Genomic DNA, 27547 nt, shown 5'->3' with positions numbered 1-27547 from the left:
AACAATTGTAATCTTTATCCTGTAGCGGTGTTCAGAGAGTCATTAAGAGTACCTAAGGTAACATTCCAAAGAGAGTGTACTGCTATTAAAGTCTCCTCAAGCCTAGAAATGGCCAACCAAACGCTCTTGGTCTGATCAATCTCAGTATGGTTCCTCAGGTCGAGAATTGCAGAGGATGGATTAGTGCTACTGCATCTGACCATCTAAGATTTATTATCACCCAGAGATGGTCAGTTTAGGCAAAATATCTCAGAATTTTTTTTTTTATATAAAAGTTAAGATGCTTATAGTCAAGAAGAGTCCAGGCTGGACCCCACAAAATGAAGTGATTCCATGGGCTTTGCATAAAAAAATTTAGTAGACCCTCAATTCCTTAATTTCTTATTCTCTGCACCCATCTGGATTTGTTCATGTGTAATACTTTCTTTGTTCTTTTAAATGGAATCCATTGGCATAACTTCCCCCTCCCATATCCCCTACCAAAATTAGACACTTAAATGAGAAAATTAATCTGGAGAAAGCAAGGCCAGTCCTTCCGAACTAAGCATCCGAGCCTTGGAATGTATCTTCACCCCTCCCCTTGGCCTTTGATCACTCAGTTTCTGGCAGCCTCAGCACTGTTGCCATGGAGACAGTGATATCACCAGTTGTGATTCTGATGTCACTCTCCATTCCCAACAAGGGGGAGGTACACGGAAGGCTGAGGGGAGGAAACAAGATCTTGAGCTGAGCACGAACATCCCAGCATCTTCATTGACTTTAAAAGTATATTCTGGAGTCTTCTGTGGTTCACTATTCCAGCTCTACAGAGGTAGGGAATCCCACTGGACTGAGAAAACAGCCCATTTTCTGATCCTCTGTGGTTAAAAGGGAGAATTCAGTGATAAGTGCTGGGCTAACTTTTAATGTTCAACCTCGCCTCCCTCTTTGCCCGGTCAATTTTAGTTTCACATCAGAATCTTCTGGAAATAAATGAGCCTCTCCCTCAGTACCATGATAGCTGAATGTACCATCTTTGCTGTTGAAGTTTTAATTTTGTTGCAGATTGATCAGATCTCCTTGGCCATACTTCAGGGTACATGAGGGTGTCTTACTGTCTGCTTTCCAATTTCGTGATGTGACTGGAAGCTTGACTGTGTGCTGACTTTTCCTATTCATGTGTGGCTGTTCCAAGAGTTGTTGTTTTTGTTTTTGTTGTTGTTCCCAGTGCTCTAATAGCAAAGTCAGACTGGTATAGCTTAGAGCCCCAATTCTCATCCACTTCCATCCTCTCACTGTTAGTTCTGACTCGGTGGCTAGACAACAGAGAACTGGGGGAAGGCAGGATATATGTAGCTCTGTGGAGAAAATGTCTGTACTAACAGGGCAATGGAGGAAGAGGTTATTACTAAGGGAAAGTGAAACTATAGGAGAACCACAGGAAAGCTGAACAGTGAGTGGTACCACTGAGAAAAAGATACACACACACACACACACACTTTTCTAATCCTTATTTAAACAAAATCGCATGAAACTGATTTCATCAACAACCAAATTTATTGAGTGTCTACTATACGCCAGGCACTTAGAGAAAGGGAGTGAGAGAGAAAAAGAGAATGGATGTAATAGAATATATTCTTCCTTTTTTAAACTAGTAATAAAAACTAGTCGAGGGGTGGGCTGGGAAAAAAAAAACAAAACTAGTCGAATAAATTTCAAAACTTGATCAGATATGTATCAACCCTGCAAAAGCTTCATTTATGCTGCCTGTAAATTTGAGTTTTTCTGTGAGCTTAGGAACCTTGAGTAAACAAGAGCTCATCCTTATGATGAATACAGGAAACATGTCTCGAGAGGGAGCTGTGGTCTGGGATACAGCACCATAACCAAGCCCCTGTATTGTTGTGCACTCCTGATTCATGACAGGCACTCCTCAGTTATCTCTGAGGTAATAATCACATTGACATTTTTAAGGAACATTTTAGGTCAGTCCTTCCATTGTCCACAGGGTCCCTCTATTGGCCATAGAAAAAATTCTTAGCTTCCGGAATGTTAACCTGCAGAGCTGTAAATATTTCAATGAATATATCCATTGTGGTTTTTTTAAAACTTATTTATTTATGTATTTTTGGCTGTGTTGGGTCCTCGTTGCTGCGCACGGGCTTTCTCTAGTTGCAGCGAGCGGGGGCTGCTCTTTGTTGCAGTGCACGGGCTTCTCATTGGGGTGGCTTCTCTTGTTGCAGAGCACAGGCTCTTCAGTAGTTGTGGCACGCGGGCTCAGTAGTTGCGGCTTGCGGGCTCTAGAGCACAGGCTCAGTAGTTGTGGCGCACGGGCTTAGTTGCTCCGCCGCATGTGGGATCTTCCCAGACCAGGGATCGAACCCGTGTACCCTGCATTGGCAGGCGGATTCTTAACCACTGCGCCACCAGGAAAGCCTTATCCATTGGTTTTAATATTCCCTTTATGGGCCTCAATTTCCTAATCTTTAAAATGAGTATGTTACAATAAATGGTTCCTAAGGTCCATTTATCTTCACATTGTATATAGTTAGCCTTCTTTCCTCATCAAACTTAATAGATAACACAAAGCATCCTTTGCGTCTTTTATTTTCCACCCTAACTCCAGGATATTATTCACTAACTTTGAGGTTAAGAAATGGATGAATCCACTCCTTGGCTCCATTAGTCTCTAGACCCTCCTCTCTTTTCCATTTCGTTATGAGACAGGTATACAGATTCAGGAGTCTGAATATCACTATCATCCAAAGGTATTTAAGTACCTCTTTATATACACTATTATCCAGGACAATTTAGGGAATTTAAAGTCTAAAACAAACTTCATGGATGCAGACCAACATACAGAAGCTATAGAAAATAGAATAAAAACCTCAGGACATATGTGAGTGGAAGTGTTTGCTGACTCTATATAACTAGCAGGTGTGAAAGAAGTACAAGAGTGCTTTTGGCATATCGATTTATTTGTTTTATTGGGATAGGAGGTCTATTAGTAAATCATTGGATAAATATTTACACCTTCGATAAGTCCCTGGGGTGAACATATCCCCCAAAAGAGTCAAGCTTCATGCAGGTCTTAACCAGCCTAGCACACTTGAGCAAGTCATTTCTTTTTTTCTCAGATTCTCCACCTTAAGAAAGAAAAATTGAGCCATCTAGAATTAGAAATAGGCTGTATTCGTATAGTCATTTTTTCAGCAGGCAATTAGAAGGAAAATAATTGATCTGGAAGCTGGTTTTGAAGTTAATTATGAATTCCCTTTGTAACATGAGGATGTATATTTCTCCCGAGTCCTCAAAGGAGTGCCTACAAAGTGTTTTGATTTTTTGTTTTATCTTTTTGGCCGCTGCCATGCAGCATGCGGGATCCTTAGTTTCCCAACCAGGGCTCTAACCTGCGCCCCCTGCAGTGGAAATGCTGGAAGCGCGGAGTCTTAACCACTGAACTGCCAGGGAAGTCCAAAAGTGTTTTGAGATTCATGAACTCAGGGCACTTCTTCTCCATTCTAGCTACTTATCTTCTGACTTCCTATTTAAGCCAGGTTTGAGATTAGGCTAAAAACTTTCAGCGTCCTCGTTGTTAAATTAGTCTGTCTACCAACGATTTGAAGGTGGAGAATAACAGTAGTCATTTCAGAAATTATTGGCCAGATGATGAAACCTCTGTTGTCACGTAGGAACCATCAGACTGCACCAAGAATGAGACCTGGAATTTGAATGTGAATGTCATTTTGTGCTCATCACTTATGTACCCCATGTGAAAAATAATAGGTCAAAATCATTATTTGGTAATAAGAGCAATAAAGTTCATATGTAAAATCAGCCATTTTTATTTGTGTCTTTCCATTGCAGGTTCCTTATATTTCATGGCAGGAGGGGTGGATAAACTTAGGAATAGTGAAGACAACAAGAAATTAGTCCAGAGCTTTCCTCATAGCTCAGAACCTGTCCTCAGTAAGAGTAAGTGATCACACAACTTCCTTCCTTTCTGTACTTCATTTCCATCCTTGCTTTTTAATTGTGCTATATAATCTAAGGTCAGTAGATCCTATTGATTTTGTCATTTTCTATTAGAAGTAACTCATTAAGATGAAATGTAAACTGGAGATTAAAAGACCTGCACTGTCAACAGTCCAGGACAGCCTGTTTCCAAGTCTTCTGATTCTTTGGCCAAAGAACAGTGCCCTCCCTTCCTTATGCATGGTAATGGTTCAAGGGTTCGAATATATACACAAAATAGTGAGCTGCTGAGAAACAATACAGGGTTTAACTTCATTGACATTAAAAGCTTCCTTGTTAGGGTTTAAAAAAAAATTAAAATAAGGTACCAAGAAGGTTAGGAAATCTCAGAGAAAATTTTTAAAGAAAAGAATAATTATCTTTCCGGAGCTTGCAAGTCTACTGCGGAGAGGATCTCTCCATATAAGCCCAGGCCCAGGGGTTCTCAATTCTAGATGTACATTAGAATCACCCAGAGAGCTTTTAAGAAATTCAGTGCCTACATTGCCACAGCCTAAAACCACTGAAATAAGATTCTATGGGGATTGGTCTCTCAGATACAGTATTTTTAAACAGTTGATCCTAAGTTTCAGTATTTTTAAACAGGGCGATTCTAAGGTCTAATCAGGGTGGAAAACCCATTGCTTATTCAAGGAATCTACTGTATTGCAGTGTTAGGAAGAGAAAAGAAAGCAGTTTCCCCAGCTCAGTAATCTAAGTTAGTGGGATGTGAAAACAGGAACGCATTCTTTTGGGAGCAAAGAACAGGTGGCTCTTGAAAGATCTTATATTTTCTTTTTAGTAATTACCCATAATGTTACGTATAACAAAAATAATAAATCCACTTACAATTAAGTTTAAATCGTGTGTAATCTGTGTTTGAGTTGTGTTGGTTTTATCTGTGGGGGAGATGTATAGCCCACCACGATCTAAAGTCCTTTAAAGCAAATATTTCCAATTAACCAGATATTCAACCGCTAATAATGCTCCATTTATTTCAAGCAATTATTTTTACAACACAATTTCATTGTTAAAAAAATTAGGGTAAGCTTTTGGACTTTATTATAACAGAATTTTAAACCAGTATATTTGTTGGAATTAAAATATAAATATATATGCCTGTTTCACAAAGATGTTTGTGAGGCATTGGGGAGGAAAAATTGGCCATCTTATCCCATGTTGCTTATTAAGAAGTATAGATCTAAGCAACATTTATAACACAAGAAGGGAAACTTCAGTGTGGAAGCCTGGTAATGGCATTCTGTCATGGAAAAAGAGGGCAGAGAGAAGCTGCCCATACTTGTAGATGATCAGTGGGCAAATATGACAACTAGTCCTGTTTCCAAGAACTAGCAAAGATGTGGTGCTGCAGAAAGTGGATGAGACTAAGGCCAAAGGCCAAGGAGTAAGTGGATTAGGGACCATGATGCTCACTTGTGAGATGAGGCAGTGAGAGCAGCGAGTATAAGCAATTCTTCCAAGAAAAATGACTACAAATGAGAGAAGAGAGAAATAGTAGCTAGAGGAGGCTTGGGAGGGAAGAATACATGTAAAATAAATTTCAGCTTTCTGGAAGACCAGGTAGATGGCGGTGCCATTACAGAGGTTAGGGAACAGAGCAAAGAGTCAGGAAGCTTATGAAAAAATCAACGTCAGCGAAAGGACATCACTGCCTCCAGGGCCCTTTGGATGGTGCATATGACGTCTCCCTTCTCCTGGCATTCAGATACTTGGTGGAACCTTGGAGAATGAGAATTCCTCCAGGACCCCTGGCTAATTGGAAGAGGGATTAAGGAAGCCTTTAATCTTAAGGAAGAGATACTAGACTTGCTGCTAATATAAGTAAGTTAGTGCTCTAGGAATTAATTACAGTGAAGCCTACGTTACTGTAAAAAGTTGGTGGAGGCAAGAACAGAGAGGGACAAGTAAATTAATTCTACTCTGATCACATTGAGCTTTGAGCCTGTACTGAAAATCCAAGATCTGGAAGGTCTGTCAAGCCAGGACACAGAGAGCAAGACACGTCTGCTTAGGTTCATTCATGAGCAAATCTATATCAAGCACCTCTAGAATACACCAGCCTCTGGCCTCTGCACTAGAGATACATATGCTTAAGAAATCTTCCTGCAGTTGGGAGCTGAGGATGAAAAGGTCCAGAGTTAAGTGGGTGTGGAGTAGCTCTTGGGACAGGTCTCTGTGGAGACCTGTTTTCCACATCTCAGCCTTTTACCTTATTTCTCCTTCCGTAAAACTAGCCCTTTTGATGACCCATTCTCATTTTTTTTTCTTCTTGCAGATGTCGGATAGGGTTGACTGGTTACAAAGCCAAACTGGAGTTTGCAAAGTTGATGTCTATTCCCCCGGAGATGACCTACCCCAGGACTGGAAAATGGTAAGTGTGAGCCGCCTTATAAGTACTGAGTTAGGAATCTGTGCCATTAAGAGTAGCTTTATTCTCTCCACCACCACCTCTTATTCTTGAAGATGAAGTTATTGGGGGAAAGATGAACTCCTTTAGAACAAGTGATATTGTCATTCTGCCTACATCATTCAACTTAGTATCAGGCACCGTAAGTCAGAGTCCTGTCAGAAGATGGAAACCGCACCAGTAACTGAATATTAAAAACCTGTTCAGTGAAAAGTATTTAACTAAGTTAACTACTAAAAGCTGTGAAAGAAGACTCAAAGAGTTCCAGAAGCAGCAAACGCAGAAGGCAGCTACTACCCCTAGGCTGAAAGAGTAAACAAGGAAGAAACTAAGGCTCACGAAAGCTCCCTCGCCCTCAACCAAGGCTGCTTCAGATCTCCTTGGAGAGAGTGAGCTGCAACAGGACAGCCACCTGCATCCCAGTGGTGCTGAAGACACTTGCCAGAGGGTACAGGGGGGACAGAAGGGAAACGCCTCCCACCTGTGATGACCACACAGTGCCCCTCCAGTGCCCTAGGTCAACAAAGCCAGCTGCCAAAGGAGAAGTGTTTAGAGTCCAGTTCCAGAGTCACAAAGCAAGACACAAAAGGGTGGACCTGGAGTTGAGAGACAACAATGAATAACTGGCACAGACACTGTGCTGAGTCTTAGGGTCAGAGATAGATAGAAAAATAAATTAGAATTCTCTCCCTTTAAGGATCTCACAATCTAATGGAATCCCCATTGTAATCCTCATCCTTAGTACTAGCATTTATCAAACATCTACTTGCATGTAATGTTACATGATCCATATTCTGTTTGTCCACAGTCTATTTGGTCTGCCTTACGTAGCCTAAGAAAGAAAACATTAACAAATCTACATTAAGACATCCGGACATACAGACACTAGATATCCAATTAATGTAGAATGAGTGCTAACCAAAACTGCTTCCACTAGAGCTTTTATCTACTCCTGCCCTTTTCTTTAGAAAAACAACAAAAAAATGAGTTTCAATATTAAATTAACAAACATTTCTCAATTTTTCAATAAGTGAGAAGCACTCTAGCGGATGTAGTAAAGAATTAAAGTTTCTGTCCTCGTAGACCGTATCATTCATTTGGGAAAATAAAAAATACGCATGTGCCCTAAATAACTAGTAGACACCAATTATAAGAAGTTCGTGGTAGTTTGCCAAATGGATTTTCTGGACAGCAATTGCTCTGGGTGTTTACAGAACAGATCATTTAGAAGTGGGAGATAGGGAACATTTTATAAAGTATGTTTAATTGAGTTAGAGGTGAAGAATAGGACGGGAGGTGTATGTGTTGACTTAACACTAAGCTACTGAAGCAGAAGACGGCTGAGGAGAGAAAATTAAACCCCTTAACCCTTTTCATATTCTCCTTCAGGGCCATGAAAATTTTCCCTGTTCTTAATTAAGAAAGACTCAGAAATAATGGGGCATCCACCTTCCCCAACTGTTCAAGATGCTAGTCTATAAGAAAGTTAAAGGATGCAAGAGGGCAAAAGGTTTGGAGGAGATGGGTGTTTGATTGTCAACTCCATCAACAGAAAAAGAAACAGGGTTAGTCTTTCCGCCAGTCACTCTGACTTCATCAGCTACTTCTGCAAAATTCTTCTGGATTGAGTGGAGTCATGCACATAGGGTGCACACATTTTAGTTTAAAAAACGTAAATAGAGACAATTGAAAAGCTAAAACCCACCAAGCTAACACAGCTCTTCAGACTCCATCACGAAGCTCACTGCTGTGCTAGAGGGTTGTTTTTCCTTAATGTTCTGTGAAAAGGATTGAAAAGTAAAATCTACGTCTGCATTATAATAAGACTGTACATGTTACAGCCTAATTTTGGAAACATGCCTATTTGCAAATAGTGTGCCCATCTGTAAAAGTAGGTAACATTAAGGAATAATTTTCAAAAGGCAAAATCGAGACTCTTAATTAGATACAAAAATGAATGCATGTTAAAGATTTTTTCAACTAATTAATGAGGAAATTGGTGAGACGTATTACAGCCAGTGCAAAGGAGAATTTTTTTAAAAGGTATACTTACAGATCAGGAATGTTGAAACGAATGTGCAAATCAAGGCAAAACTGGCCTCTTCCACAGCTAAACCTCCACTGGACAGAAGTTACGTGTTTGTAGACACGTTGAATTATTTTGCATTGCTGTCAATTATCTGCAGCTTACAGAGTTGTAAGGTAGCTCACACAGAATCAGAATCAGGTTATGTGGACGGCTATATGCAATGCTCAGTCTCCAGACTATGGACTATAGATAGTGCATAGTTTTCTATTGAAGCACAAATGTTTTTCCTACACTTACCTCCATTTTTATTGAAAAAATCTCAAAATAAGATAAATTTTGATCACAAAATAAGGCTAGTCTCGTCAGATTTGGTCTGATTATTTATATACTTGTAGCAACCAGATAAGCCTTAAGTTTGCTTTACTGGAACTTTTTATAAGGAGTCACAGATTGGCCTTTAACAGGATCTTTTATTTTATTTTAGTTTTGCCTGCGCCGGGTCTTAGTTGCAGCACGCAGGATCTTCACTGTGGTGCACAGGCTTCTCTCTAGTTGCAGCATGCGGCTCCAGAGCCATGGGCTCTGTAGTTTACGGCACGTGGGCTCAGCAGTTGTGGTGCGAGAGCTTAGTTGCCCCGTGGCATGTGGGATCTTAGTTCCCCAACCAGGGATCGAACCCATGTCCCCTGCATTGGAAGGTGGATTCTTAACCACTGGACCACCAGGGAAGTTCCAAATTGGCTTTTAAAGGCCTCCATTGTTTGCTGTCCTGAGAGCAGGGAGTCAAAACTAAGAAACTCTCTCCACCAGGTTTCACCTGCAGTCCCTAGAAAAATAGGCATGCATTCTGTTGGATTCCTGTGAAACTATTGTTCCTAAATAGAGTCTCAGCCACTTATATTAATCATAATTTTTAACCTAAATACTTTCCAATCTATTTCACAAAGAAACCTGGGAGAGAGGAGGTTTACAATGGTGAACTGTCACATAGCAGCTGAAGTGCAGACTAACAGAGCTTATGGACCAGACAGGACGACTCTCTACAGACATACACATCCCTTATACAATCTAAGTGGCAAAAACAAACACATTCATTAACAGACCCAAAGATTTAACCTCTCTATAGTAATAAAAATAGAAAGCAAAAGCATATAAATTATGCTTAGCTATTAGTGTTTCACTGTTCTATCTTACTTAGAAATGATCTAAGTATCCAGTGAATATCCATTAATTAGCTCAATTTAATACCAGTCCAGTGTTTTAAGTTACATAAAGATGTTGGAACTTTATCATCAAGCTGACATACTATAAAACATAATAACTGTTGAAACAAAGTTGGTCAGGATAAATATTCAATTTGATTAAACACATTTATATTTTTCATGATCTTAAACATTAAGTACAAGTAATACTAGCTGATTGGATCTGCATAACCTGTATAAGTTTATGAAGAGCACATCAACATAAAATAAAAATGCATACTTAATGTTATACCTAACTCTGGTAAATCAGAAAAGATGTAGCTGTTTTTATTAAACCAAAGTTATTAAACTAATCTTATTTACCAAAAATTTACCCAACTACGTGAACTTAGACTCCTAAAATATTTCTGAGTTAGGCTCTATAAGAATACTTTTTCCAGTCAGAATAGAGATTCTTTTGCTCAAGAAACGTTATAATATTAACTTGTTAATACCATGTGGAGGTAGGAAGACATTATTACTTACACTTAATGCTTTTCTGAATGGCAGACACGTAATGATTCAAACACTGATAAACAGCTTAGAGCCTCAATTCTAAACTTTCATCCAGTAGATTCAAATGTCCAGTGTTTTTTTTTTTTTGCGGTACACAGGCCTCTCACCGTCACGGCCCCTCCTGTTGCAGAGCACAGGCTCCGGACGCGCAGGCTCAGTGGCCATGGCTCACGGGCCCAGCCGCTCCGCAGCACATGGGATCCTCCCGGACCGGGGCACGAACCCGTGTTCCCTGCTTCGGCAGGCGGACGCTCAACCACTGTGCCACCAGGGAAGCCCAAATGTCCGGTTTTTAACCAAAAAAAATTCACAAGCCATACAGAGAAACAGGAAAGTATGGCCCATTCAAAGGAAAGAAAGAAATCAACAGAATCTGTCTCTGAAGAAGACCCAGTGGCAGATCTACTAGACAAAGACTTTAAAACGACTGTCCTAAAGATGCTCAAAGAACCAAGGGAAAAATGTGGAGAAAATCAAGAAAATGGTGTATGAACAAAGTGGAAATATCCATAAAGAGATAGAAAACCTAAAGATAAACTAAAAGAAATTCTGGAGCTGAAAAGTACAATAACTGAAATGAAAATATCACTAGAGGGATTCAAAGGCAGATTTAAGCAGGCAGAAGAAAGAATGAGCAAAATTGAAGATAGGACAATGGAAATGATCAAGTCTAAGGAACAGAAAGAAAAAAAGGATTGAAGAAAAGAAACAGAGCCAAAGGGCTCTGTGGGACACCATCAAGAGAACAAACATGCAGCATGGGAGTCCCAGTAGGAGAAGACAGAAAAAAAGGGACAGAGAGAATATTTGGAGAAATAATGGCTGGAAACTTCCCAAATCTAATGAAAGATGTGAATATAAACATCCAGAAGTTCAGTGACCTCCCAATAGGATGAAATCAAAAGACCCACACTGGGGTACATCATAATCACAATTTCAAAAGGCAAAGACAGGGCTTCCCTGGTGGCACAGTGGTTGAGAGTCCGCCTGCCGATGCAGGGGACACGGGTTCGTGCCCCGGTCCGGGAAGATCCCACATGCCGTGGAGCGGCTGGGCCCGTGAGCTGTGGCCGCTGAGCCTGCGCGTCCGGAGCCTGTGCTCTGCAACGGGAGAGGCCACAACAGTGAGAGGCCCGCGTACCACAAAAAAAAAAAAAAAAAAAAAAAAGGCAAAGACAAATGGAATATGGGTAGAAGTGATGTTTGTCACTTCCAGGCCTGGACAACAAAAGTTTCTCATTCAATCCTCCACAGTCTCTGGTGTTTCCCATACACTGGCTCAAAGGAAAGATTCTGAGTCCCTAAGGGAGGGTGAAACCATGCAAAAGCAGAGCCTGAGTCCCTGAGTCACTGCAAAGAAGGCTGCTCATCAAATGCCCTCTCTAAATGACGTTACACACAGACACTATATACATATTGAATTGTTTTATTATAGTTTATGATACACATCATTCATCTCCCCTAAATCACCTCCGCAAAGTGGGCTATCAGGTTGGTCCCCCTGGTGAATAGTTTGCACACTGGAACCCACTGAGTTTTCCATTTCTTGGAAGTCTTTGCTCTGACTCCACCACCTTTTCTCTGTCCCTTTCTCAGACATGCATACAGGCAGCTCTCTTTCCTACAGCTTCTTCTTAAAACTAAATTTTGTCCTTTTAGAAGTTCACCCTTGTAACTGACCTTTGGTTAAGAAAAATAATTTTTTAAAAGATTCATATGGAAACTCAGTAGTCTCTTCATACCTCCCACCCAGGCTGATGGGAATGAATTGCAGGACACACCCCTAGCCATGCTCTCTTCCAGCACTTCTGTTTTCACCTAGAGCACTACTTCCCATACACGTAGGAAGTCAAGTTATATTCCCTAGTACGCCACAGTTGGTTAACCGTGTTTCACCACATTACCCTACGATCAAGCGTCTTGACTTCTCCTCCTCTTCTCTTACCCTTCTGAAGTCTAATCTTCACTTGACATGTTTAAGGAGTACTACCTGTCTGTTACATTCCATTTCAAGGGTACAGATTATTTTGCGCACATTATCTCATTTAATCTTACAATCATATGAGGAAATTATTTAAAAATAATAGTAACTACCATATCCAGCAATTCCACTTCCTGGTATATATCTAAAGGAAACAAAGTCACCATCTCGAAGAGATATCTGCACCTCTGTGTTCATTGCAGCATTATTAACAACAGCCAAGACATGGACAACAACCCAAGTGTCCATTGACGGGCAATGAATAAAGAAAATGTGGTTCATATATACAGTGGAATATGAGAAGAAGGAAACCTTGCCATTTGTGACAATAGCTGCTATGTGAAATAAGTAAGACAGAGAAAGACAAATACCATATGATCTCACTTATATGTGGGCTCTAAAAAAAAAAAAAGGACACATAAACTCATAGGTGCAGAGAACAGATTGGTGATTGCCAGAGGTGGGTGGGCAAAATGGGTGAAGGAGGTCAAAAGGTACAAATTTCCAGTTATAAAATAAATAAATCCTGGGGGTATAATGTACAGCATGGTGACTATACTTAATAATACTGTAGTATGTATTTTGTATATTTGAAAGTTGCTAAAAGAGTAGATCTTAAAAGAGCTCAGCACAAGAAAAAAATTTTTGAACTATGTGTGGTGATGGTGGACGTTTGACTTGTTGTGAGATGATCATCTCACAATACGTATACAGATATCGAATGATTACAGGTGTTGTACACCTGAAACTCATGTAATGTTATATGTCAACTATATGTCAATGGAAAAAAAAAACTTTTAGTCATGTGTCAAAGGTAAACATAGAAACCCCAAACTCACCTGTCCGGAGGTTAAAGAACCCTTCTCCTTCCAACTAGGCACAAAATTCCAAACTGATTTGAGCTTAAGGTAGGCAAAAAATACTAGCAAAATAGATTTTCTGTTGTCTGTCACCAACAGAGAATAGATCTCTATAAACCATTAATCCATGAAAGAAATCACCAAATGGTGATACAATAAAACCACATTCTCAAGCATTGCTGCCACTGGTGATTATTGGCCATGGAAGAACCACAATGAAAACCAAAACCAAAATTCGTAGAGAGGAAAATTAAAACTAAAAAACAGAACGTCTGCAAAGTTCTGTTGCCCTTTGGATTCACCTCTGGGGGCCTAAGGAAAGACGCACCTGGTACACCATCCTCATGATGACGTTTACCTCTGTTAGGCAAAGCTGCTGGACATCTGGCAGAGACTTCCAAAACTGTTAAAAGATCATTTTCAGAGAAAGGTGAAATAATGACTTTCCTATGAATATAAAAATAAATCGTGAAAGATTTTATTTAACTCATTAATGAGGAGCTGGTGCAGTTCAAAGGAGAATCAAAGGAAAGAGACATATATAGATCAGGAATATTGAAGTGAATGTGCAAACGGAAGCAAAACTGACCTTTTCCACAGTGGGAGAGACAGTAAGTAATTCTTCCCTGGTCAGAATTAACATGTGTGTAGACAAGAATTATATTGCATTGCTATCAGTTATCTACAGTTTACAGAGTTATCAAATAGCTCTGAGAGAATCAGAATCAGAAAATGTGGAAAGGTATGCTATAGATTATGCATAGTTTTCTACTAGAGCACAAATTTCCTTATAGTAGCTATTATTCAAATTAGCAGAACCATTTAGGAGGACTCTGAACCAAGCTCGGTAGCCCACAAGCAACTTAAACCAGCCTGTAGAGGTCCAGCTGCTTTTCTCTTCTTCCCAAGTCATCCAAACATAACAGAATACTGTAGGGGTGGAGAGTGCCAATTTTAGAGTCCAAACTAGATTTGAATCCTAGCCCCCATCGTGTAGTAGCTGTGAGATGTTAGTCAGTATTTAACTTCTCTAAGCCTCTTTTCCACCTGTGAAACTGGTAGAGGGATACCCACCTTACAGGGTATGTATGAGAATTAAATAAAATAACATGCATAGAGCACTAAGCACAGTGCCTGGTAGTAGACCTAAGTATTGAACAAATAGTAGCCAGCAATTCTATGATACTTGGTAGTTAAAATAGCAAATTATGCTTTAAAGATGGGCAGTACCTGTGGTCCTCCCCAGATAGATATAACTCGTTATTACAACGATCCCTTACATTTGATGGTAAGTAGGATACTTTTACATACATTCTTACTTTAGCCTATGTTCAAGTGAAGATTGTAGATTACAGTAGGTGAACATATAAATATGTCCATGTGCTTATCACAGCTAATGTCCACCGAAGAATCTGCATTCACTCAAAACTAATAAATTGTCCACAGATACTAAGTCCTCAATTACAAATCAGATTTTTAACTTAAGTCACGTCAAAGAGTCCACTGGAAGCCATTGAACATATCAGATTGTGCTTGTGTAGCCCAGTAAAGCGATGAATTGGGCACAACTGTCCTTGAATTTTCTAATTTTTTGAAAACTATGCTGGAATAAAGAGACCTAAACAAAACAGATCAACCATAAAAAAATAACAATTAGTAGCAATACATGAAATCTCTGATTCAGCTCAAATGCTACCTCTGTAGCTGCTGACAGTCAGATCTTTTTTTATATATAAATTTATTTATTTAATTTATTTTTTGGGCTGCATTGGGTCTTCGTTGCTGCGCACGGGCTTTCTCTAGTTGCAGCAAGTGGGGCCACTCTTGGTTGCGGTGCACGGGCTTCTCATTGCGGTGGCTGCTCTCTCTTTTTTTAAAGTATTTTAAAAATTTATTTATTTATTTATTTATTTTTGGATGCGTTGCATCTTCATTGCTGTGTGCGGGATTTCTCTAGTTGCAGCAAGTGGGGCCACTTTTCATTGCGGTGCCCGGGCTTCTCATTGCAGTGGCTTCTCTTGTTGCGGAGCACGGGCTCTAGGTGCACGGGCTTCAGTAGTTGTGGCACGCGGGCTCAGTAGTTGTGGCTCTTGGGCTCTAGAGCTCAGGCTCAGTAGCTGTGGCACACGGGCTTAGTTGCTCCACGGCATGTGGGATCTTCCCAGACCAGGGCTCGAACCCATGTCCCCTGCGTTGGCAGGCGGATTCTTAACCACTGCACCACCAGGGAAGCCTGCAGTGGCTATCTTGTTGCGGAGCATGGGCTCTAAGTGCGTGGGCCTCAGTAGTTGTGGCACACGGGCTCAGTCGTTGTGGCTCACGGGCTCGAGAGCGCAGGCTCTGGAGTTGTGGCGCACGGGCTTTGTTGCTTCTCGGCATGTGGGATCTTCCTGGACCAGGGATCAAATCCATGTCCCCTGCTTTGGCAGGTGGATCCTTAACCACTGAGCCACTGGGGGAGCCCTGACAGTCATATCTTAAGGACAGTTGTTTTTGGAGTCAGTATAGTGCAGTGGCCAAGAGCATGGGCCCTGGAGTCACTGCCTGGGTTGGAATTCCTCCTCCGTCAATGATTATAGCTGTATAACCTGAGGTAAGAAACTGACTTAAATCTCTCAGTTCTTCAATTTCCTCTTCTGTAAAATGTGGGTAATAAGAGAGCTAGCATTTAAGTTTACTGCCAGAATAATATTAAATGAGATAACAGGCCTAAAATACTTGCAGCAGTGCCTGATACCTAGTAAGCACTCAATAAATGTCAGTTACATCTATGGGGCTGACGGAGCAGTTAAGACTTGAGAGAGGCGACCATTTTTGTAACTGCTCTTTGAGGTTGTCCTGAATATCCCATATCTTTGCGTTGTTGTAGTTGGATGAATCCTTGTCTGTTTTTCAGGAAGACTCACATGATCCCATCAGGGTGCTCAGCTGGCTCCGCAGAGACCTGGAGAAAAGCACAGCAGAGTTCCAAGATGTTAGATTCAAGCCTGGAGAAGCATCATTAGGTGGGGAAATGGTCCACTCAGGAGACCCACACAAAAGTTTCTGTGTGGACTATTATAACACCACCAGCAAGGGCAGTCCAGGGAGATTGCATTTTGAGATGAGTCACAGAGAGAACCCTTGTCAGGGCCCCAGTGCCCACGCTGGTAACAGGAGCTCAGTAGACGAAGTTTCCTTCTACGCCAATCGCCTCACAAATCTCGTCATAGCCATGGCCCGCAAGGAGATCAATGAGAGGATTGACGGCTCTGAGAGCAAATGCATCCATCAGTCAGTGTACGTGGGGGATAAGCCCGCACCCAAAAAAAGCCTGAGCAAGGTGGCATCAGAGCTGGTGAACGAGACTGTCTCTGCCTGTTCCAGAAACTCCACCTCGGATAAGCCTCCTGGCTCCTCTGACAGAGCCTCAGGAACATCACAGAGTCCCGTGAATTTAAAATACAAAAGTGCTTTGAAGATCAAGGACAGCACCAAGGAAAGCAGGGGTCCAGACGACAAGCCTTCTTCTAAGAAGTCTTTCTTCTATAAGGAAGTGTTTGAATCTTGTAACGCAAGTGATGCCACAGAGGGCAGAAGGTCCTTACCCGCAGAGGGAGAGATGTTGAGAGAGCAGGAAAAGCCCAATGACTTCACAGCTTCTGTCAGTCAAGGGATCATCACCTATGCTAACAGTGTGGTGTCTGATATGATGGTCTCCATCATGAAGACACTGAAGATCCAAGTGAAGGACACGACCATTGCCACCATCCTGCTAAAGAAGGTCCTGATCAAGCACGCGGAAGAGGTGGTCTCAGATCTCATCGACTCCTTCATGAAGAACCTCCACGACGTCACAGGGGCCCTCATGACTGATACGGACTTTGTCTCGGCCGTGAAAAGAAGTCTCTTCGTTCATGGAAGCCAGAAGGCCACAGATATCATGGATGCCATGCTGAGTAAACTCTACTCAGTGATATTTGCCAAGAAACCTCCTGAGACTGTCAGGGAAACCAAGGACAAGTCTGAGAGTTATTCCCTCATGTCCGTGAAAGGAACGAGTGACCCTAAAAACCGAAACGTCAGCTTTGCATCCATGAAATCTGAAGGTAAATTGAGGGAAAAAATAGGCTCTCCTGCACCCAAACCCGAGAAGGAGAAGACTTGTGTTGAAACTCTGGGCGAGCACATCATCCAAGAGGGCCTGTCCCTGTGGCATAAAAACCAGCAGAAAGAAGGAAAATCTCCAGACCTCCAGTGTGCACCGCTTGCAGCTTCCAACAAACAGCATAAACCTGCGCCAGACTCTCCCTCGGGAGTTCCTCTCGATCCTAGCAACCTCAGTCCCTCTATGCATCACCCAGAGAAACTGGAGAATTTTATGCATGACTCTGAGTCCTGGGCCAGGGACCTGATCGTATCCGCCTTACTTCTGATTCAGTACCACCTGGCCCAGGGGGGAAGCATGGATGCACAGAGTCTCCTTAAAGCTGCTGGCGGCACCAACTTGCAGGCCAACAACAAGTCCCCTGCAGTTTCTGATGAGTCCGGCCTTAGGTCTCCTCATATGGGGGTTGACCAAGAAGCAGCAGAAAAGAAGGATCTAATGAGCGTTTTCTTCAACTTCATCCGGAACTTACTCGGTGAGACCATTTTCAAGAGCGACCGTAGCTCTGAACCCAAGCCAACTAAGGAAGAAGACAGTCCCCAGTGTGAAAGACCTGTAAGTCCTTCTCCCATCAAACTAAATGAAGGCGATGAGGCTGGAGGTACTTTTGCTGGGCTGACCAAGAAGGTTGCTAACCAGCTAGATGACCACATGAACAAGCAAATGGTAGAACATCTGATGGACTCAGTGATGAAGTTGTGTCTCATTATTGCCAAGTCCTGTGACTCTCCATTGGCAGAAGTAGAAAGTAATAAGTCTGGGGACACCAACAGGCCAACTTCATCCTCCCCAGATAGTCTACATGAGTGTTTGTCAACCAAGGGCACAGGGGCAGCAGAGATCCTCCTGAAGAATGCTTATGAAGCTATCTACAACGAATTGAGAGGCATATCAGCACCGCTCCCCGAAGGGTCTGCAGCACCCAAAGTGATTGTCAGCAGTCACAACCTAGCCGATACGGTTCAGAACAAGCAACTCCAAGCCGTTCTTCAATGGGTGGCCGCCTCTGAGCTCAATGTCCCCGTGTTGTACTTTGCTGGTTATGATGAAGGAATCCAGGAGAAGGTAAGGAAGTAGAATCGGGAATTTGGGAAGATTTTTTAGGGGTTAATTAGGGTTTTAAGTTCTTTTTTTCTTTCTGAATGGAAAGAGAGCCACGAGAAGGGTAGAATGGGGACAGTAAAAATTTGAAGCTCATGCCTCATGGTAGAGATAATGGGTAAATTAAAATTCAATTTTGCCCACTAGGAGGCGTATCAAAGGGTAAAAGGGAGAGAAATCATTTTTTTTCCTCTTTTTTTTTCTGCGTATATTGATGGGAGTGCACAAATAAGGAACCTCCAAGAGACTTGGTGAAAGAATCAGATTAAGGTCTGGGCTCAGGTTGAATTCTGCATGACAGCTTTGCCCAAAGAACGAGAAGGAGCTGCTGGGAAGCATCCCATCCTGGGGATGTGTTGCTGGGCCGGGGAGGCGGGGGGGGGGGGGTGAAGGGTGGACTGATGGCCTTTTCAAGCCTGTCATTCCTCTCTTAGCTGGTGGTCTAGGAAGTGTTGGGGATTTGAAGGGATTCAATAAATAACATCCCTCTTCCCCTCACCGTGGGTTCTGAGTCAGTTGAGAAGTAAGACCAAAGAATAAGGCAGATGGAAAATCAGCTTATTACTGTTCTTACTGGTAAAGGTAAGTGTGCCTTCTAACTCCTTTCTTCTCCCAGGTTAGGCCTTGGAACTGCTCACTGAAGGGAAATTTGGGGTCCAGAAAGCTTTTGTTTATGTAGTTGCCGTTTCATGCTAGTGTGGGAGAATTAAGAGAGGCCATCTCCACAGCACGCACGCACACACACACACACTCAGGATTTTTTATTATTTTCCCTCAATTGAGAAAAGTAGAACAATGGCATTTTAAGTAGTAGAAGGTGGCACGAGAGGCCGGGATTATTTATAAAAAGCATTCATCTTCTTAGAAACCAGAGGATGTGGAGAAAGAGGCTTTCTCTGTTTAATATGGGGTATTAGTAACCCTCGTAACTGGGTTACTTGGTTTATCTGATGACCGGGAAGACACAGAACTGTGTAGCATACAGAATAGGCCACACTCAGGCTAAGCGAGAAACTGTGTCATCTGTAGACTTGCTACTCGTGCGGTCTGTGGACCGACAGCATTGGCATCGCCTGGGAGCTCAGTACAAGTGCAGAATCTCAGGCTCCACTCCTGACCTACTGAATCAGAGTCTTCGCTTTAGCAAAATCCCCAGGTGATTTGTGTGCATATGTTCCACTTGGGCTAAAGGACAGAACGTGGAGATCCAATCTTAGGTTTATCCCTAAGAGTCCTCGGCAAGTTCTGTCTCTTTACAGTTTTTCCAGTCTGTACAACAGACAAGTGTTTTGGCACGTAGTAATTAGCGGATGGGCCTGTATTCACAAAAGCTGTAGACGGATGCAAAAAATCTAAAAAGCCTAGCTTTCATGTGCACAGTGTGAAGCGGGCTTTGTTCTGACACCATCTTTTAAGTCATCCCCATCATACATAACACATTCTGATTTTAGGTTATTTTGAATCAGAATGTCTGTGATAGAATTCTCTAAAATGGGGACAGTGGACTTGCAGGCCTCCTTGTTCTACACACACGCACATCTTTGCCCAAAGTAAAGACTGTCATCTCTTTCCTTGAAGAGTGGAAGGGTTGGGCAGCAGCGTGTCCAACTTCAACTGAGTGGATTTGCTCTGAGCGTCAGTATATGTTTAAGAACAGCTGGACGAAGTCTACATCAAAGAAACTACCTAAAAATGAGTCACAATTTGTTTTTGGAAAGAGATTTAATTAACATATGCAAACATTTTCACGCGATGCAGGTGATTGAACCTGGTAACACTGGGATGCCCATGAGCCCAATTCCTTTAAACAAATTTGCATCCATTTTTGAAGAAGTATGTGTGCATAGTTCAAAATCCAAAGGCACAAAAAAAGATGCACACTTAAAATTAAGGGCTTTTTCTCATCTTTATCTCCCATCCCATTGCCCTCCCTGGAGAAAACCATTCTGATCAATTTCTTGTTTATCCTTCCAGAAATGCCTATGCATGTACAAGTTAATACTTTTATATACTTATCTTTCTTTAAGTCACAAATGGTAGTCTTTTATCTATGTGTATATATTCTCTTCTGCAACATATAGAGTTGCCACATTCTTTTCTAATGGCTGCATATTTACTGTATGCAGGTGCTGTATGTCACCACTCTTCTATGGATGGACATTTCAGTTACCAGTATTTTGCTGCTATAAGCAATGCTGTATGCACAGATTCCAATGTATCTGAGCATGTGCTTGTAGATTGGATATGTATTCCCCAATGCCTTTTGTAGAGCTTGCACCAACAATATGACAGTGTCTACTTGCCACAGTTTAACCAACAGTCCATTCCAGACTTTTGACCTTTGCCAGGTGTCACCTTACTTTTCACATATCTTATTAGGAACGAGGGTGAATACCATTTCATATGTTTAAGAGCCATTTTTCAGTCCTTTTTCATGGATGAATTACTTGTTCATGCCCTCTGCCCATTTTTCTGTTGGGTTGTTGGTCTTTTTTTCTTTATCTCTGAGAGTTTTTTTATATACAAGGAAATTAGCCTTTGTGATATTTTTATCATTTGACTTTTGATTGGTGTTTTTTGTTGTTTTTGCCATACAGAATTTTGAAAATGTTTATGTAGTCAAATATGACAGTTTATCTTTTATTTTTCCTAGATTTTGTGTCATATTTTGGAAAACATTCTCTACCACAAAATATTAACAAGACTTCCCCATGTTTTTCTTCTAGTATCTTTATGATTTTTTAAAAAAATGTTTAAAACTTTGATCCATGTTGAATTTGTTTTCACATAAGGTGTGATGTAGGGATGCAATCTCTTATTTTTTTTTCCAGATAGCTGTCTTTTTTTTTTTTAACATCTTTATTGGAGTATAATTGCTTTACAATGGTGTGTTAGTTTCTGCTGTATAACAAAGTGAATTAGCTATACATATACGTATATCCCCATATCCCCTCCCTCTTGCGTCTCCCTCCCACTCTCCCTATCCCATCCCTCTAGGTGGTCACAAAGCACCAAACTGATCTCCCCGTGCGATGCAGCTGCTTCCCACTAGCTCAGATAGCTATCTTTGTTTTTTTTCAAAGCCTTCTATTCCATTGAATCATTTGTCTATTCTTACTAGTTTAATACTATTTTCATAGCATATTGATTTAATTACTGTAATTCTATAATATGGTTTAATATCTGATAAGGACTAGAGACTCCTTATTTCTCTGTCTCAGAAATTTTCTAGGCGCTATTTCTCAGCTTCACCCCCAGCTGCAGGCAACCATCAGCCTGCTTTCTAGCATTACAGATTTGCCTCTCCGACATTTTACATAATGGAGTCATAAACTGTGCAGCCTTTGACATCTGCCTCTGTACACCTAGCATAACGTTTTTGAGGTGTATCCATACTGCAGTATATGTCAGTAGTTCATTTCTTTTATTGCTGAATATTTTATATGTTTTCTCTGTCCACTCACCAGTTAACAGACATTTGGGTTGTTCCCACTAGTTGGCTATTATGCATAACGCTTCTGCGCACATTCACATGCACATCTCTGTGTGGACATAACGTTTTCATTTCTCTTGGGTGACAAGGAGTGTAACTGCTGCATCTTACGGTAAGTGTACTTTCTTAAGAAGCTGTCAAACTGTTTCCCAAAGTGGCTGTACCATTTTACGTTCCTACCAGCAATTTTTGTTGATTTCAGTTTCTCATTATTCTTTTTTTTTTAAATTATAGCTGTTACAGTGGTTTCTGAGTGTGGATTTAATTTGACATACATACATTAAAATGACTAAAGATGTTGAACATCTTTTTTATGTGTTCATTAGCCATTCATATATATTCTTTGATGAGTTGTCTGTGTAAATCTTTTGCCTATATTTTGACTGGGTTACAAGAATATAAAGTTACAAGAATTCTTTATGTATTCTGGATACAAGTCCTTTATCAGATATGTATGATTTGCAAATATTTTCTCTCAGTATGTATCTTGTCTTTTTACTTAATGAGTGCTTCAAAAAGCAAAAGTTTTTAATGATGACATCTAATTTATCACTTTTTGCTTTCATTGCTTGTGCTTTTGAGGTCATATCTGATAAATCTTTGCTTAACTCAGTGGTTCTCAACTGGAGGCAGTTTTGCCCCCAAGGGACATTTGGCAGTGCCTGGAGACGTATTTTCTTGTCACAACTGGGAAGGGGCAGTCTAGTGGGGAGAGGCCAGGGATGCTATAAACATCCTACAGTGCACAGAACAGCCCCTCAGCAAAGAATTACCTGGTCATAAGGTCAGTAGAGCCAGATTGCGAAACCCTGACCTAATAACCAGGGTCATGAAGATTCTCTTGTTTCTTTTCTTCTAAATAATAATTTCAGCTCTAATATTTAGGTCTGTGACCCATTTTGAGCTCATTTTCATGTATAATATGAGGTAGGTGTCTAGATTCTAGATTCACACTTCTGCGTGTGGGTATGCAGTTGTCTTCAGCACCTTTGTCGAAAAGACAAATGGACATCTGGCCCTTTTGAATTCTTCCCCCTTTATACCAACAGAATCACCACAAATGTTGAGGTTCAAGCTCTCTTTTGATTGGTGTTTTCATGGTACGTCTTTTGCCATAATTTTACTTTTAGCTTACCTATATCACAAAATGGCACAGCCACTTTGGAAAAGAGTTTGACAGTTCCTTAAGAAAGTATACTTACCGTAAGGTGGTTCACGTTACCATTTTCCATAGGCAATGTAAGTAGGGTCATGTTTTTAAACTATTCTGACAGCAGTTGGTGTGTTTAGACCATTTACAGTTAGCCTAATTATTGATATGCTTGGGCTTAGGCCTATTATTTTAATGTTAGTTATGTTTAGTCTCTCTGCTTTTCCTGTTTTTCCTTTTGTTGCCTTCTTTTGGATTATTTAAACAGTTTTTAGTTGTCCATTTTAATCTATCGTGTTTTCGTCTGCATCTCTTTGTGTAGTTTTTTAGTGGTTTCTCTGGGGATCACGATAACATACCTAACTTTTCAGAGTCTAACTAGAGTCCATAGTTACCACTTCAATTGGAATGTAGAAATCTTCCTACCATATAGGTCCCTTTACTCTTCTGCCTTAGGTTGCAGTTATTTTATGTATTTAGTTGCAAAAATCCTTAGGCAATGTTATTTTTGCTTTCAACCGTAAAGCACATTTTAAAGAATGGAGGCGAATCGTTTACCGTTTATCCTGAGATTTTGACTGTCTCTTTTGTTCTTTGTTCACTCCTTATGTTCCCAGTTTCCTTCTGATACCATTTTCCTTTTGCCCGAACAACAAGAGTGCATTTTCTGGCAATGAATTCTCTTAATTTAATACGAATTTTTCTTTATTTGACCTTCATTCCTGAAGTATATGTTTGCTGGACATAGAATTCTGGTTTGATAGTTCTTTTCTTTTAGTGCTTAAAAAGTGCTGTTTCACCTCCTCTGTCCTCTATGGTTTCTGACGAGAAACCTGCTGTCGTTCGAATTGTTCCCTTTCACAAAATGTGCCATTTTTCTCTGACGGCTTTTCGATTTTTTTTTTTCTTTTTCTTCAGTTTTCAGCAATTTGACTGCAGCGGGTCTTGAAGTGAATTTCTTTGGGTTCATGTTGTTTCAGCTTCACTACGCTTCTTGAATGTGTCAGTTATGTCTGTTGGCAAATAGGGGAAGCTTTCACTAAGTATGTGTTCTGTACTCCCCTCTTTCTCCTCTCCTTCTGGGATTCTAATGGCATAGAGGTAAACCTTTCGGAATTGTTTATTTTCTCAGTCGTTTTGAAAGAGGCTGAATCAGTCTCTTACCCTGTTCAGCGTGACGCACTTCTTCAGGTTGACTGGGTTTCCTCTCTCATCTCCGTCCATTTAGTTTTCATTTGGGATTTTGTATTATTGTTTAGTTCCCAAATTTCCATTTGGGTCTTCTCTGTATCTCCTCTTTGCGGAGACTCCGCCTTTCCATTCGTTTCAGGAGTATCCTCATTATTGGGCTGGCCAAAAAGTTCATTTGGGTGTAGCCAAAGATGTGATGGGAAACCCCGAACGAACTTTTTGGCCAACGCAATACTTCAGTCTGCACGGAATTTCCCCGGAACAGTTCCTGATTTTTGGCCTGTTCATTTGCCCTTTGACTTTCTCACACAGTCAGGTGCGGAATGCACAAAATATAAACTTTGATTCCTTTGTTGCTGCGAGGATTCCGGGTGGGATAGCAATGGACTGTGCTCACATTAGAATACTTGCTTTGGCTCATGGTTTCTCATTTTAAGCTTGGGAAGAGACCTGGGTATGAGTATTACCTCCGCTAATTTCTAGCATTGTATTACTGACAGTCTTCACCTCTCCGGGCAGCGTTTTCGTGGGGGTTGAATGGATCTTTGAGTCACCTTCCTGCTCTAACATCCCAGTGTTGTCTGGTCTATGGGGCAGGGAAAGCAGCACCCACATTTGTCCTTTGTCTCTTTCTCTCCTGCCCTTGTCAGTCTTGGGACAATGATGGAGCCCGTTTTATGATGCTACAGTGAACTTAAGAACTTTAGAATCCTGAGAAGGCAAGAAGACCATTGACCAAACACCCACTGGGAGCAGGAGGTTTTTAGTCTTAGTGGGAAATCACATTTTCCGTATCACGGACAGGGGGATGTTACTTAAATTAAGGGCGATGTAACCACCTTTCTTCTGTCAGACAGGCCAGCGAGCGGCCCGGTTACGGACATCTCCTCAGCGTCCCCCTCGAGGCCCCCCGCCGCAGGGGCTCTTTTGCCCTCGCCTCGGCAGCCCTTCCCCGCCCTCGGTGGGATGCTCGGCCGCTCACCACTGCTTTCCTTCCCTCCCTCAGCTACTTCAGCTCTCGGCAGCCGCCATGGAAAAAGGGCGCAGCGTAGGTGAGGTCCTGCAGTCGGTGCTGCGCTATGAGAAGGAGCGACAGCTGCACGAGGCGGCGGGCAACGTCACGCGGCTGCAGCTGCTGGACTGGCTGATGGTGAACCTGTGATGGGGCCGCTGCCCTCCCCTCTTCCCGCGCTGGGCCCGGCCCTCGTCCCCTCCCTGCCTTCTCACCTCCGCAGCCCCCGCCTCCGTATCATCACAGAGCCCCAGCGTCACCTTCATACCACTCACATCCAAGACACGCCATCTTGTGCTAGTCCCTGGATTTCGCATTTTCCTGTCCATGTGAGCAAGGACATAAAAAAAAAAAAAAAAAAATGGCTTCGGGTATTTTGTTTCCTTGGCATCCAATGGGACGGTAAGGTGAAGCAACCTCAGCAAGGAGAAAGAACCCGATGGCTGATAGCAGAAGAAAACTGCTGCCGGCCTGAGAGACCCCAGCAGACGCCGTTTGGCCTGTTGTCTCTGGATCCCCCCGTCAGTGCCTTGCGGCTCCCCTGCTCTCAAGTGGTTCCTAAAAATAAGCCACAATTCATCAAGCGTCATTTCAGCCCTTTATAACCTTGTAAGTATTTTTCGGTATCCGATCTAAATCCTCCTAATTAGGCTGCCAGGACTTGGCTCCTTGTCCTGTCTCCGCAGCACAACTGTCCACCTCAGCTCTATCCGTGGTTGCAGACAGTCGGTGTCAAAAAAGGTCCAGAACACCTGAGTTCTGTTGCCAGTTCTGAACCTTTCTGGCTGTAGGACCTGGGACGAGTCACCTCTCCTGACACTGCTCTGACTTAATGTCCATGTCACCCCGCTTTAGAAGCATTTTCTGAAGTTTACATTCTCCAGCTATTTTTTATTCTCCATCCTTCCTTTTAGAAACTTCCTCCTCCTCTGGTTTCTAGTTTCCCTATTTTTCTATGTCTCTCAGGGGCTCTACTCGACTTTGTCAACCGCTTACATGTTTGTCTTTCCCAGGACTTTCTCTTGACCCTCTGCTACTCTCTACCATCTTCCCTAGGTGATCTCATCCAAACCCATAGCTTCAATTACCTGGTGTCTCCCTTCATGGACAGTTACACACTGATTAAAATGAAAACTGCGAAGCCATGTACGATGTTTATGATGTTATGGTCTTGAGTGCCTTGTACACATTTATCTGTACTATAATTACAACCATATACAGACTGAGTCCGTGTAGGTAAAGACTAGAAGGGCAGGTGGTGGGTGAGTGGATACATCCTGTAGTTTGCTCGTCTTCCGTCCTTTGGGAGAGCTGTTGTGTCCTACTCCACGTGGTCCTGGAGAAGCATCAGTCATGGCACTGCCACCACACCACACCACACTGTGGGCTTGTGACCCAGGCTGGCCAATCAGAGGACCCCAATATCTCAGACACAGTGATGAGTTCAAGTCCGACCAATCACCTCTGAGACTTTCCCACCAGCAGGAAGACTGCATCTTCTGACTGGCCGAGAGTGGTCACCTTAACTTCTGGGCAGAGCTTGTCTTCAGAGTGAAGTTAACCATAAAAAGAAGCAAGACTAACGCGGGAGAGGGAGTCTGAGCTCCATGATCTTGTCTGAACTCCTAGATCTTGCTGTGTCTACACTTAGCCCTCCTGATTCCCCAGTCACATAAACCGATAAATGTCCTTTAAACTAGTTGGAACTCAGCTTCTGTCATTTTCAAACCAGAATCCTGACTGTCTTGGGCAAGAGGAAAAAAGTGTTTTTTTATTATTTAGCGTCCTCTCAGTGATGCTGTAACACTGAGTACTTAACCCTCTCCCCACCCCATCTCCCCACACACGCACCCATTGTTGTATTTGATTGAGGGCATAAAGAAGGAGCATGGGTGCAAGGACATCCTTTCCAATCCCTCATCACAGGAATCATGCCAATAGGCCATGTGAATAGAGGGTTTTTTTTTTAAACCCTTATGCATTAAAAAACAACAGTCTTAAGTACTGTACAATAGAAGTGCTGTCTCTAATACAAATCACTGGTGGAAAGGAACAGGACACACCCTCTCAGGTCACACAATAGGTGGTAAAATGTTTGTGTTCTCGGGGAAGCAGTTTTTGTTTTGTTGTCCTGTGGAGGCCTTGGACTCCGCTGGCCCAACAACTGCCTCAGGCTTTCCGGAAGCTTCTGCTAGATGAGGCAGCTGGACTTCAGCTGTGTGCTGGACAGAGCCCTGCTGACTACCTGAGTTCTGACCCTGTTTAGTGGCGCCTTCGTTGATTTTGTCTTTAGCCTCTATTTGAAGGATCATCTCTGCCAAAGAGGAGAGAGCAGGAACAAGTAAGTGTTCAAATATGAATTACATTCTAACCGTCCATTAGGCTGTAAGTCATTTGGGGGACAT

At 42.0% G+C, this 27547-nt stretch overlaps 1 protein-coding gene across 1 annotated transcript; it reads left to right on the top strand.

The window, feature by feature from the left end:
• The first annotated feature begins 675 nt into the window (after positions 1 to 675).
• Positions 676 to 26287, top strand: AKAP3 (A-kinase anchoring protein 3). Its single transcript, XM_067695462.1, has 5 exons — positions 676 to 811; positions 3847 to 3954; positions 6290 to 6385; positions 15945 to 18260; positions 25137 to 26287. Exons 3-5 carry the CDS (start codon positions 6290 to 6292, stop codon positions 25290 to 25292), a joined length of 2568 nt encoding a protein of 855 aa, XP_067551563.1. The 5' UTR covers positions 676 to 811; positions 3847 to 3954; the 3' UTR covers positions 25293 to 26287.
• Positions 26288 to 27547: the final 1260 nt, after the last annotated feature.

Source organism: Pseudorca crassidens, chromosome 11, assembly GCF_039906515.1.
Source record: "Pseudorca crassidens isolate mPseCra1 chromosome 11, mPseCra1.hap1, whole genome shotgun sequence".
Classification (NCBI taxonomy): domain Eukaryota; kingdom Metazoa; phylum Chordata; class Mammalia; order Artiodactyla; family Delphinidae; genus Pseudorca; species Pseudorca crassidens.
The sequence above is the reverse complement of the archived record's forward strand: the minus strand, read 5'-3'. Positions and strand labels throughout refer to the sequence as shown.